This window comes from Centruroides vittatus, unplaced genomic scaffold (genome assembly GCF_030686945.1).
Source record: "Centruroides vittatus isolate TY-2023 unplaced genomic scaffold, ASM3068694v2 contig_620, whole genome shotgun sequence".
Classification (NCBI taxonomy): Eukaryota; Metazoa; Arthropoda; class Arachnida; order Scorpiones; family Buthidae; genus Centruroides; species Centruroides vittatus.
This window is the reverse complement of record NW_027122381.1, coordinates 1618705-1631604: the sequence shown is the minus strand read 5'-3', so window position 1 is coordinate 1631604 and position 12900 is coordinate 1618705. Positions and strand designations below refer to the sequence as shown.

Sequence of the window (12900 nt, the reverse complement as noted above, 5' to 3'; positions counted from 1 at the left end):
TACGCGAAAGTGCCGAAAATTGAGCTGTCAAAGTTGGACCGGTTGACTGTCACAGTCCATTCACGAGCTTCTACAGAAATGAATCATTGACAGTACCTGTCGTAAACTCCCTGTTCCGACCACCCCGATTCACGTTTCTTAAGGGGATCGGCACAACTTTTCGCTCTGCAGTATTTTTTTTCCCATATGAGGTTCTTCTTGGGAGGCACCGCCGAGTTACAAAACACCACGGGGGTTCACCCGCTTCTAAATGGTACTATACTCTTAACTCTTTTGACATCGCCATTCAAATCGGTATTTATGTTCGATTTCTGTTGCATAAACAAAATAGCCAGAAAACGACATCAATATTTTTTGCTTCAGTTTCGTAACAGCTGATATAAATTCTTAATTTCACATTATTAAGTTTTATTTTAAGTGTTCAATTTTAATAATTGGAAACTGAACATTTTACGTCAGCTGTTGAAATTGAAGGCGTTATTTTATTTTGATCAACAGCTGATTTCAAATAAAAATCTCAGTTTCAATGTTATTGATTGGATTTTAAAACAGCTGTTGGAATTGATCAAAATAAAATAATGCCTTCAATTTCAGAAATGACAAATTAACTTTTTGAATTGGCTGCTAAATTTATTGTTTCGTTTCGATCAATATAAACAGTTGATTTAAAAAATCAATTTCTCGTCGGTGAAATTGGGTTACATTTTATTTTGATCAATGCCATTTCAATAATAAAAAGTCTGAATTTTTTAATCAGCTGCCGATATTGATAATACAGTGTATATAAAATTTTAAAAAACTGTATATTAGTTTTTTATTCTGATTAAAATTCTTGTAATTAAAACTAAGCTAAATTTAAACGTAATTTCAGAAAATAAATTGTATTAAACTAATTTATTAAAAATTTAATTTAATTCAAGTTTCAAAATTAATATTTAAACATTCTTTCAAAAAATCACTTTAAAAGTTTAATTAATTGCAATATAATTATATTAATATTTTGTTTCGTTTTTTTCGTTTGTTTATGTCCTTAAAAGTAGGCCATCGTAGGAAAGCCTGGCAATGTTCAGACGTCAATCAGACCTCATTATAGATTGCCATGTAGAGAATAATTATCTTGTTATCGCCTTATAAATTCGTAGAGAATCTTAACAGCTCTTTAACATTCATGGTGTCAGCATAAGCAGATTCTGATTTCAAAATGATGTAACCGTTTATTAAGAAAAACGGCCACAAATGCTGTCAGACGATGTCAGCCTTGGGATAGTTGGGGGAGAAGACGAAAAACTAACTCCCCTTTATTTAAACCTACTTAGGTCTACGAGCCACCATTAATGAAATCGCCTTGTACGAAAGCGGGGAGGAGAACAAAAGGAAAGGACTAGCTGACGGTACCTCCTCTGTGATTAGCAAGATACGATCGAGAGCACTAACACCCAAATCATTCTACACTAGTCCGTCAAAGAAAGGGTGGACAACAGTATATTTAACGTCCTGGATGTGCTCCGTCATTACACATCGCGCCTCCAATTTACCTCAGTGCCGGGTCGCACAGGTGTGCACAGGTGTCTGCAGGTGCGCTTGTGTGTGGGGAGGTCGCCTCTGCCGGGATTTTTTTTTTTTTTTTTCTTTCTTTGCCAGCCTTCTATAGTTTTTCTTCTCGCCGTTCGTTCTCTTGTAAGTCGCGTGGGAAAAATGCAAGCGGAAGTGACGTCAGCAGACCACCCGGACACCATTTGGCATAGCCTGAAGGCTCCCGAGCCGGATTGTTAGGGCTTAAAGTATTTTGGGTGTGAATCACCAAAGTAAACAGATTCCTGTCACTTGTCTTCTTTTCCCCTTTTCTTTCGTCTTTACCGATTATGCTTTATTGTTCGTTTATCAGTTAATGAAGTGAAATGCTTTAATGAGGGATTTTCGAAAAGATAACAAAACGAAAGATCCTTATCTTTAAAGTAACTTTATCTCGTCCATAATTAGTTTCACTTAAAATAACTTTTCTGGAACAATACAAACATAAAATCCATTAACACATTCATTAAATTTTAACTTAAAATCTCCAAAATAACGCAAGAATCAATTAGAAACAAACGTTAAAAATTGGTGTTTAAAAAGAAAAATAAAGAAATCCCTTACGTGCATAATTCATCCGATCGCTCACAGATGGCGCTACGTGTTAAGGGGAGTAAAATGTAAATTTTCATAATTACTTGTGTCAGAAGATTCAGCAGATCGCTCTTATCGCGCTGTTAAGTGACCCGGAACTGCGGTACATTAAACCGATTCGTAATATACCAAATATGGCCACCCTGCAAAGTTGTCACATCACCTTCTCACGTTTCAATAAACAAACAAACAGAAATAAAATAATGCACGGTTATATAAGAAGTTAAATTCATTTGTGGCTATAGCCATCATATTTCTCACCTTGACCTTTGACCTCGAATGACAAAGACCTTAAAGATGGCAGTGTAAGTTGCAAAGAAAAGGACTGAAAAAAATAAGATAAAAGATATTATATATAGAGTGGGTCACGCTATTCTCTGATTAGACTCGTTTGTAGCCCGTTTATCCTCCACGTGACCTTTAACCATTGTCGAGTTTTGATACTTGACTAAAAAGGCAACTGTTCTAAATGGAATTTTTATATAAAGAAAATTGAATAACTTCTCCATTAATTGAGCACGTTTCAGTTTTCTACGATGACATACACAAAGAATTTATTCTTAAAAATGTCTTAAGAGAAATTTATTGTTTTATTCTTAATATTTTTAAAATATTGTGTAGAATTGATTCTACAATACTTTAATATTTTTTCTCCTAACCCACGCAATTTTATTTTTTATATTTACGTCAACTGAAAATGAATTTTTCTGATTTGTTTTTCCTTATACGGCATCATTTGTTACGTCGAGAAACATTTGATTTTAATCCGTTTCATAGTTCCGTTTCTTTCAGTTTCTTACCTCAAAAAAACTGCTCGTTTACAATGACGCAACAATGTAATTTTATAACAATTAATCATAGCATGTCAAAAGAGAGGTAAGCATAACAATGAAAAAAATTATAACATCGTAATAATGTAACAAATTTGTAACAAACGTAACAATGCAACTTTAATAATGTAACATTCGTGAAAAAATTAATAATAATAAGTGAGTAATATGACTTCATATTTACGTAACAATGTAACTATAAAAAAATTATCAAATTACAATCTGGACGAAACAAATTGTTATAATTTTCTAACAAAATTCATTGTTATAACTTTTATTTTTAACGATGTTTATAACGAATTTTATAAATATTCGTTGGTAATAGTTTATTTACAATAAGCGTAACAATGCAACTTTACATCGTCGATCATAACAATGAATTTTTATTTTATACATTTCATTATTACGTCATATTTATAAAATTACGTAACAATGTAATTTTATAGAAGGAAATGTTTCATATACGTAAATCTATAGAATTTATTAAGAAAATTATAATTCAAAATTTAAAAAACAACTATTATATAAATCAAGTATAAAATATATGTTTATGACAAATTCGCACAACATTTTAGCAAAATATTTTCGAACAAAAATTAAATCATAAATTTCGAGTCGTAAAGAGAAACAATTTTCTTGTAAACTTGTTATTCGAAAACTAAACATGGCGGGGGGTTAAAAATCAAACTCCCACTCCACTGCTTTATATAAAAAAAATAAATTAAATAAATAAATAAATAAATAAATAATCTGTTTGTTTACATATTTTAAAAGCTGTAGATAAATGAAAGGAGAATATTTTGCTAGATTAAACTTCCTTTCCTTATTAATTTATAACATAATTTCGTTTTTATCTCGACACGAATAAAGTAGGAAAAACAAGATAAGATTTTGAACTTGAGGTCATTCTTTTCTTTCTTTCTTACGTTTTTTTTAACTCTTTCGACAATTATTCTAGACATGTTCACAGATATGTTTATGTTTCTTTCGCAATATTGTTAAATAAACTTTCATAATAGATAAGATTCATTATGAAGAAGCCTTTGAATCACAAATAGAAATTCCTGGTTTTTATGTAATCTATTTATTTTTATAAGTTTAAAAATAACATTTGCTCCAAATATGCTTTTCTTTTTTTTGGGGGGTTTTATATTCTTTAATAATACTTTTCTATTCGATATTATAGAGCTACTATTCGCGGCGTGTATACGTGTATAAACGAATTTAAGAACTAATTTCGAGAAAGTAATCGTTTATAATAATTAAATAAAATTATTATTGTAAACGGGAACTGATATACAAGTGATTTACTGAGAATAAACGTTTTTGTAAGTGTTAACACAGGTTTAATTAAAGCATTTATGTTTACTAGTGTTAATTAATTAGAAGCGAACGTGCAAGAATTATGTTATATAATTCTATAAATATACACTCGGATATATATATAAATCTTAATGTTATTATATTTTTTACTAGTTATCAGTGAAAATTTTGCAATTGAAAATAATCTAAACAGAAAACTTGAGTTAAATAAATAGTAAATATGATAAGGACTATCTTCCCTAATGAGAATATATATATATATATATATGGAATGTTAAATGACGTCAGACGAATGTCGGTATCTATATTTTGATTCCGCATATGATCCGGGTGAAAAACGATTTTTTTTATTTTTTGTTTATTTTTCTATGTTTCAACTATTGCCTGCCTGATAACATACGTAAGTCTGGATCTAAAGAATATACAAGAGATCACCATGGAAAAGGATATTGTATGTAAGCAACACACTTGATGATGATGGTGATGATTAGAAGTGTATTCAGGGAGGGGCGAAGAACTTCTTAACTTTGGTATTTTATATCCACTTACAAAAAGAAATTTATGCACAAGCCTACATTTTAACGATAATGATGATGATGACGAAGATCAGAGGCATATTTAGGGAAGCTGAGGGAACATACGTCTACTCTGAATCTCTTTTTGTGGATAAGTCTAAAAGATTGCTTATGCACAAACTTAGTCCCGATCATCCTAACAACGATGATAATGATGATAAATTAAAAATATCCGATATAAATTTAATCCGATATAACTGCAGGCAGGTAATTTGTATACAAATTACACCGTACAAGATTGGGTCTCGTAGTTTGAAAAATATGCTTTTAAAAAAAAAAAAATCTTATCTGAACAAAAAATAATCAGACTAATAATAAATAAAAATGTCTGTTAAAGCTGATATATTGAAATTTATCGAGTAATCATTTTATTACGGTTTATACTAACGGATTTTCAAGTTCATTCGGAGCAAACGGAACAAAATTAACGAACACGTTGTGTAAGTGAATGCTCGATTAGTGAGTTCATTTTTATCAAAAACGTTAACGATCACATGTCAGGAATCGTCAGTAACGTGACTGGACTTAATTTGATGTCAGGCATGCCCACCTGTTCCATCAGTTGAAACTAATCTGAAATTGTAAATTTGTTTCGATTTTTTTTTAACAACTTCATTAGGGAATACTTTAAAAACGAGTTAATTTAAAGAATTTTTAAATCGTTACTTAAAATCGAGCCAGAAATATGGCGCGTGACGTGACTTTTAGTGTCACGTCACGGAATTTCGATAGTCATGTGATTGGACGCGTCACGTTTAGAGTTGGTCGCGATAAATTTACCATCGATGTAGTAATTAATAATGCAGGTAGAAAGCTATTTTATCTTATCTAAAAAGGATTATCATATCAATAATAAATAAAACTTATCTTTTTGGTACATTTAAATATACAAAAGAACTCGCGGTATTCGTTCGCTTTTATATCGAAAGAGTTCGATTTTATAAGCAAAGCATGCGAAACAAGTTTAAATTTTTAAATTTTGCGAAACTCGAACGCTATTGGTCCGTTTCGTTATTCCCAGAATGCATCGTATTCGCAATGTATCATGGGTTAAACGCAATCCGTTATAATAGTCGGGTCGATTTGTCGGACGTTTCCAGTGAAAAAAGTCCTGTTTTAAATTGCAGTTTTTTGAATTATTTTTATGGAATTATACTGTTTTATTCACATTAAAAGAAAAATGTAAGAGCATAAGAAGCCAAAATCGTCAGTATCCGCCATCTTTAACGCTGAATAACGTATCAAAAATGATAAAATGAAACTAAATTCAAAAGTGATTCTATAAAAATCGATTTTAAATCGATGCTGAGAGCCAAATAATGAAAAAATTGCTCTTTAATCAATTCTTCCAGTGATATAAATTGATCTTTAATCAATGTTCTAAGCCAAACTGTTCTCTGATTAATATTTCTCGATAAATAATAATAAAAATGGCTCGTTGATCAATCCTCGCTGCCAAATGATCAAATAGGATTGATCCGTATCGACAGAAATCGATCAGATGATCCTGACTACAATGACGCGACAGAAATTGATTTTAAACAGACGTTTCTATCCAAATGGGAAGATAAGCATTGATCTTTGATCGATATTCTCTGTCAAATGATAAGACAGAGATTGATCTTTGATCGATCCTTCCTGCCAAAAAACCAGACAAGATTGATCTCTGATTGATAGAAAGCACTCACGAAGGGAATGGTGAGACAGAAATTGATCTTTAATGGACCCTTCCAGTCATATAAGATAAAAATTGGTCTTTTATCGATTATCCCCAACCTAGCAACAAGAGAAATCGATCTTTGATCGATCCTGAATGTCAAACAATGAGAAAAGCCCATCTTTTGGTCATTCTTCCACACAACTATCAAGAAAAACTGATTTTTGAATTGCTGCTTCCAGCCAAATGACGAGACAGAAACTGATCTTCAATTGATCCTCCAAAGCCAAATCAAAGTGAAAGTTTTAGGACAAGATTGACCATTTCTTCTAATCCTGAGTGCAAAATTCCTTTTAGACTTATCCCATATTATGAAGGCTTGAAGAAATTTGCAAGACGCCACAGAAAATCGCTTCTATAATCTGAATTGTCGCTCGACACGTAGGCAATTTGCCAAGGGTGGTGCCTCCGGGAGGACTCTCCTTATGGGAAACTTGCTCCTATTTAGCTGCTAGAAACGTGAAGAAAACCCAGAAAATTTCGTGGCCAACTCGCGAACCAGTGACTAGTGTTCAGTGGTTTTATCCACTCGGCTTGGTGGGCTTTATTTCAATTTAATTTAAACTTAATTTTGAAAGTATCCTTACAAGAAGGACTTAAAAAACTGATCGATTTAAACTACACCACTTACTAAATTATGAAGAATCGATTAAACTCTACAATATTTAAAGAGCAAGAAAGGATATCTTTACGTGATGTTCATTAAATTGATTGATGTTTTTTAGTTTTAATTGGGTTTAGATTTCATTTTAATTGACGAAAGACCTTATTTACACACTCGACAATCACTCACGAAACTCTTCAACGTCACGCACTCAGTCTACTTAATTTACTCATTGTCTGGGAAAAGTAGCAATTATATGCTTAATTTTATGAGAAAAAATAAGTATGCAGTTCATTTACATACATTCTTGATTTTTTAATGCTAAATAAATAAATTCTGGCATAAAAATTATCGAAAATACTAAATTTTTTGGATATATCGCGTGAGCATTACTCATGCCAAACAAGGAATGATCAACAGCTCACGCGCTAGAATACTTAATTAATTAAATTATTCGAGAGGATATCTCCTGAACTATAACACAATTAAATATTATATTCAATAAAATTTATAAATTTATAGCAATGAATAATGGTAATTACTCGAACTTACTCCGTTAAGAAGTGTATCCATCGTGAATAATCCAGATACATCATCGTATCCAAAGAATCGATCATATCCAAATTATTAGATCGAGTATCTGCAGTGTCACGTGATAAATCCTAAATATGATGGAGACGATGTGACTAGGATCCTTCAAAAACAACTAATGATTGAGAAGAGAATCAGCTGGGAGTACCTATACGAAATTTCCACTGAGTCACACTTCCTCTAATCGCGATCGTCGTCTTGTCCAATTCTATTTAAGTCACTCTAATCAAAGTTAAATGTTAATTTGTACATCTTAAATCTTCCTTTATATAATTGCGGCCAAAATACACTCAAAATGAGTGTTCAGCCCTATTTATTCTTCCAAAAATTGCATTTTTTTTTCATCGAATTCTATGGTACAGTAAGTTCTTCACGCTACCAATTGGATTATCGATTATTCCATTTGCATCACGAAAGTTTTAATTAGAAAATTTCTTCTAAATATTTTGTATGCGAACCATTTTTTATATAGTTAAATCAATATAAATAACTTCAAGCAAAGCTTTTTTTATTTTTTTTTTTTTTGGTGGTCCCCTTTGCAACAATCAGTTATAAGTACTTGTGGGCGTTCAACAAAAGAAAAAATATAAATGAATTTTTCCAAATTGATCGTTTCGTGGGTGTCTTTACGTTACTCCATATTGATTTAAACACACAAAAGTATGACATTAAAAAAAATATATGGTTTTTTCAGATGTAAACGAAGTGCAAAAGTATTATCGTGCTCTGAACTCTCCGCATATTGCAACATTGCATTATGAATCATGCAATGATTATACCAGGAATTATGCACCGTAACTAACATCTAAAACATATTTTTTAAATAATTATACTTATTTTTTATATTAATTTAAAAATTATTGATATTATTCGTGCCTCTAAACATGAGAATCTTTTGCTGCACGGTATTCGCTTTTCGAAAGGAAGGTATTGATAAATTGGAAGCTTCTAGAACGAAGAATTAACAATCCTACACTTAAATTACGTAATTTATTATAGATTTTACATGAAATTCATTCAGAAACAATAAATTATGGAGTGTACAGTACATGGTGTGTGTCGATTTGTTTTGGGCGCCGTTACTATTGTATACGTGTTGTATGGATTTCACATTAAGTTACACATGTTCATAGCGCGTAAGAATTTCACAATACAGATATTTTAATTAATTATATTAAATTTCTTACTTCAAAAATTGTGTTTATAAATGATTTTCTAAATAATATAACAATGAAAGAAACGAAATTAATTGTGTCCTATGTTAAGTACTCGTAGGCATAGGAGAGACGAGTGGAGAGAAGACGTTCACGAAATGTAAGAAGCGTGATTCTTGGTCACTTATTCAAATTATCAACCGGATGTGGTCCTTTCCATCTACTGACACTTAATAGATTTAGGTGGTTCGGTGTGAAACACAATGAGCACGTCTGCACTCCGCCTGATCGTAAATAAATGATGGCGAGTACTTTGCACATTTTTTTCTATACTTTAAGCCGCAATTTACCATTTGCATATAATCTAGACGAATGCTGTTATGCATCGAAGTATATTGCTTATGCTATATAGATCCAAGTTACGTAGCGTGCTGTATTTATGTCGCGTGCGTTACGCTTTGTCTATATTCGTGTTGTGGGTCTGTGGATGTGCCACGCGTTCTACTATTGTGCTAAATACATCACGTTGAGTGTCATGTGTACGTGCGTCACGCCGTAGCCTGTATGACTGTGTTTTGTGCCTGAAACCTATACGTTTAGACACCATTTTAGTTGAAATTTACTTGGATTTATAATATAAAATCCAATAAACATAATTTTCACTAATATTAAGAACCCGAATCCATGAAATATATCGTACCCAAATCAAATCTAGAGCTTTTTTAGAATATATCGAGTGGTTAATATAGAGTACTAAGAAAATTTTCGAAGTAGATCAACGTATCCCATCCTTAATCAAGTGATATCATTACCGCAATTTATAAATTAATTTTTCCAAGAAGTTGACTCATTCTCTTAATCGAGTAAGGTTATTATTATTATTATAACTTACAAAACGTTGCGACTAAAAATTAAATTAAAACATTAATTTTTTCCAAAAACTTTACGTAAAATTCAAAAAACATTTGTTCGAAATTTCCATTTTTTGTGTTCTAATTATGGTTTTGTTTTTGTATTCTCGCGTGGATCTTTATCGAATTTATTCGTCGTTACGCATAATTTACGAGTTATGCGTTACTTACACGTTACGCGCGCGATGTATGTTAATTAACGTGTGTTTTGACTGTCAAACACGTATTATGCTTACCTTACGCAAGCTTGGCTGCGCGTAATGTAAGCGTAACTTATACATAACGAATGTTACACGTAAGTTACACTTCTCTTATGCACAAATTACTCCAGAATTGGAAGAATTAATCTTACAAGACACGCCAGATACAATGAGCGGAGTGCTCATTTTCGTCAAAAGATTATTAACTAAAGAAGTGTCAGAAGTGTCAAAAGTTTACATTTATCCTCCGAAAAGATCGCCATTTTGTTATTATTCAAAGCAAACCACGTCTTTTCACGTGGGTCGATAACCTAAGTACACAAATAAATTCGTAAAGTAGGTGTGGCCAGTTGGAGGGACGTCTACATCACCTGACCCAAAAGGTAAATAATAAAAAATACCTCGGACCCACTCGATCACATGACCTGACACAAACAATTTCTCGACCGGTTGTTTATTGTTTTATAATCTATTAAAAAATAAATAAATAAATAAATTTACAAGCTGATAAATATCTTTCGAAGATTTTGATTGATAGATTTATAATTGAAGTGTGTAGGTCGAGCTGAATATTTCTGGTCTTAAGTGATTAATGAGTCGAAACTACATCAAAAAAAAAACTTTTAAAAAATAAAAAAAAAATAAATTAAATCGAAAAAATAAAGAATTACTAAAGCATTTTCTAAGAACAGCAGATGAACATCATCAGTTTCGACCACGCAACATCACTCACCTCGAGTACGATTTTTGTCATTTTTTAGGGAATTTTAATGAAAAAATTCATATTTAACTCATTCACGACACGTTGTCGCCCCTAGAAGATCCCATCATTGGAAAACCCCAAAAAATCACGATCGATAGAGAGCTACAACATGCCAAACATTGGCAAAACTTTCGAGCATTCGTGACGATTCTTGGAGTGAGTAACAGTAATGTCTTCTGAGAACAGTGGGATGCAGAGTTTTTTAGATGTTTCGGAGCAGCGAGTACACATATAAACGCATCCCCTTTCTAAATTTAACAACATTAACAACAAGAAATTCTGACGTCAACATATAAGAAGCGCCGTTGCATGGATAAATTATTGGTACTGAGTTGTCGGTACGAACAATGGTTCCACCCACCTGACCGGATTTTCAAAAACAATGGATGGTCCCTTGTTTGTGGGCGTATCGGTCTCGACGCCTCCACTTCTTTGCAGCAAGTCTCATCATCATCACAGCAATTTGCCATGTCTCCGAATGCTACAGCATTGGGTAAGTGTTCTACCCCTCGGTGGAAGATGATACACGCGTAAGGATATATTCAGATATACAATATCCATGTCAGTTTATCATAAAGGTAATAAGAGAAGTGTGATATCGCGTTTAAATCACTTCTATCGTTACACCTTCTCACGCGCTCTGAAGTACCCTCGATGATGTGTGCTCTGGTATGGATGATGACGATGATCTACTGGCTCTTATCAGGTATTTCTATCGAATGCTTAAGGGATCACGCGAGCTTTTTCATCTACTTTAATTAAGCTTTACATCTTCTAAACTTAATTATACTCGTTAAAAGTTAATTACCATTAACCTTTTGGCTCACCTTTTCGTGTAAGAGATGCGGAAGTATAGTTTCCGAATTGTGACATTTCGCTTTAATTTTTAAGTTATTTATTTAAAAATAATTATAATTATTTTAAAAAAATAAATTCGGAGGTTATTTTTAAAAGAATTTTTCAAATAAATAAATTCGACTATTTTAAAATTTTATTTTATTTAATTAATGTTAAAACATTATGCTTCAGTGAACAGAAACAAGAACTCGAGAAAAGAATTTCTCTTCTTAAAAAGTTACATTAAAAAATTGATGCAATTTTGATATTTTTAAAAGATTAAATATAAGTTTTAATTAGAAGCAATCTTGCCTTTTATACTTTAAACTTTGTCTTCCCGTTTTGAAGGGTATTTTTGTCAACTAATTAAACGTGCTCTTTGTTTATAACGCATACGCACTCGAAAAGATGTGAATTTACATGCTTAATAATGTTCAATTTAAATTAGTTTCGAGTTTAACGGCATTAAAATAAACTAAATTAACATATAATTTCTTTAAAATGTCGGTAAAGTTGCCAGACTTTATGCTAATTCAATGCAAAAAATCCTGTGGTACATAACGTTGATTGATAGGCGACGACTAGCGAACTTCAGGAAGTTTTGCTCAGCTTAAAATTCATCCATGGTAAACTAACCTTGGATAAATATATAGCGAGAACGTCTGCCTGTCTATCCGCCGAACAATTTCCACAATTTCCCAAAAGATTAATATATCAAACGTGTTTTAAATGCGTTACTACGAGCAGAAACGTACTCGGTATTTTACATATTAACAATAGCATAAATGCCTTTTTTTTCATTCTTTCTTCAAGCGTAAGTATGTCTGTACGTGTGAACGAACTCGTGCCGTATTTCTCTTAAAAATCTGCAAACTAGTCACGTACAGAATGCGACTTAACGACTTAAACTAACAACTATTTTAACTATTAAAAGAGTAGTTTAAGCCGCCATTACAAAGAACATGCGCTAACGAAAAAAAAAAGCGACACGGGGTGTGGTAGGGCAGTCTGCTTCGGATAGTTGAGAGGTCGAGAGGTCGGATGTAGTCTAGAATGAGGTACCAGACTGCACCTGCATGCCACTAGTCTGAGTAGGACCAATAAACATAAAAATATATACCTTTCTTTACAAGACAGGTGATCAAAATCTTGACGTTTTGCCTTTTTGAATCTTCTCGTGATTAATGCTTTTATTTCTTTTTTATTTTTTATTTAATATTGTTTGATAC

At 32.1% G+C, this 12900-nt stretch overlaps 2 protein-coding genes across 3 annotated transcripts in view; one reads left to right on the top strand and one right to left on the bottom strand.

Moving 5' to 3' along the window:
* The window catches only part of LOC136979437 (fucose mutarotase-like), a 37891-nt gene that overhangs the window by 9062 nt on the left and 15929 nt on the right, over positions 1-12900 (bottom strand). The window lies entirely within an intron of this gene.
* Positions 10301-12900, top strand: part of LOC136979435 (uncharacterized) — a 29333-nt gene continuing 26733 nt past the window's right edge. Inside the window, exon 1 of one of the 2 annotated variants that reach the window (XM_067275419.1) lies at positions 10301-11327. In XM_067275419.1, coding sequence (XP_067131520.1) covers positions 11144-11327 — 184 coding nt within the window. In that variant the 5' untranslated portion in view covers positions 10301-11143. Of the gene's footprint in view, positions 11541-12900 lie in introns of both variants that reach the window. The other variant, XM_067275421.1, reaches the window with a different exon arrangement.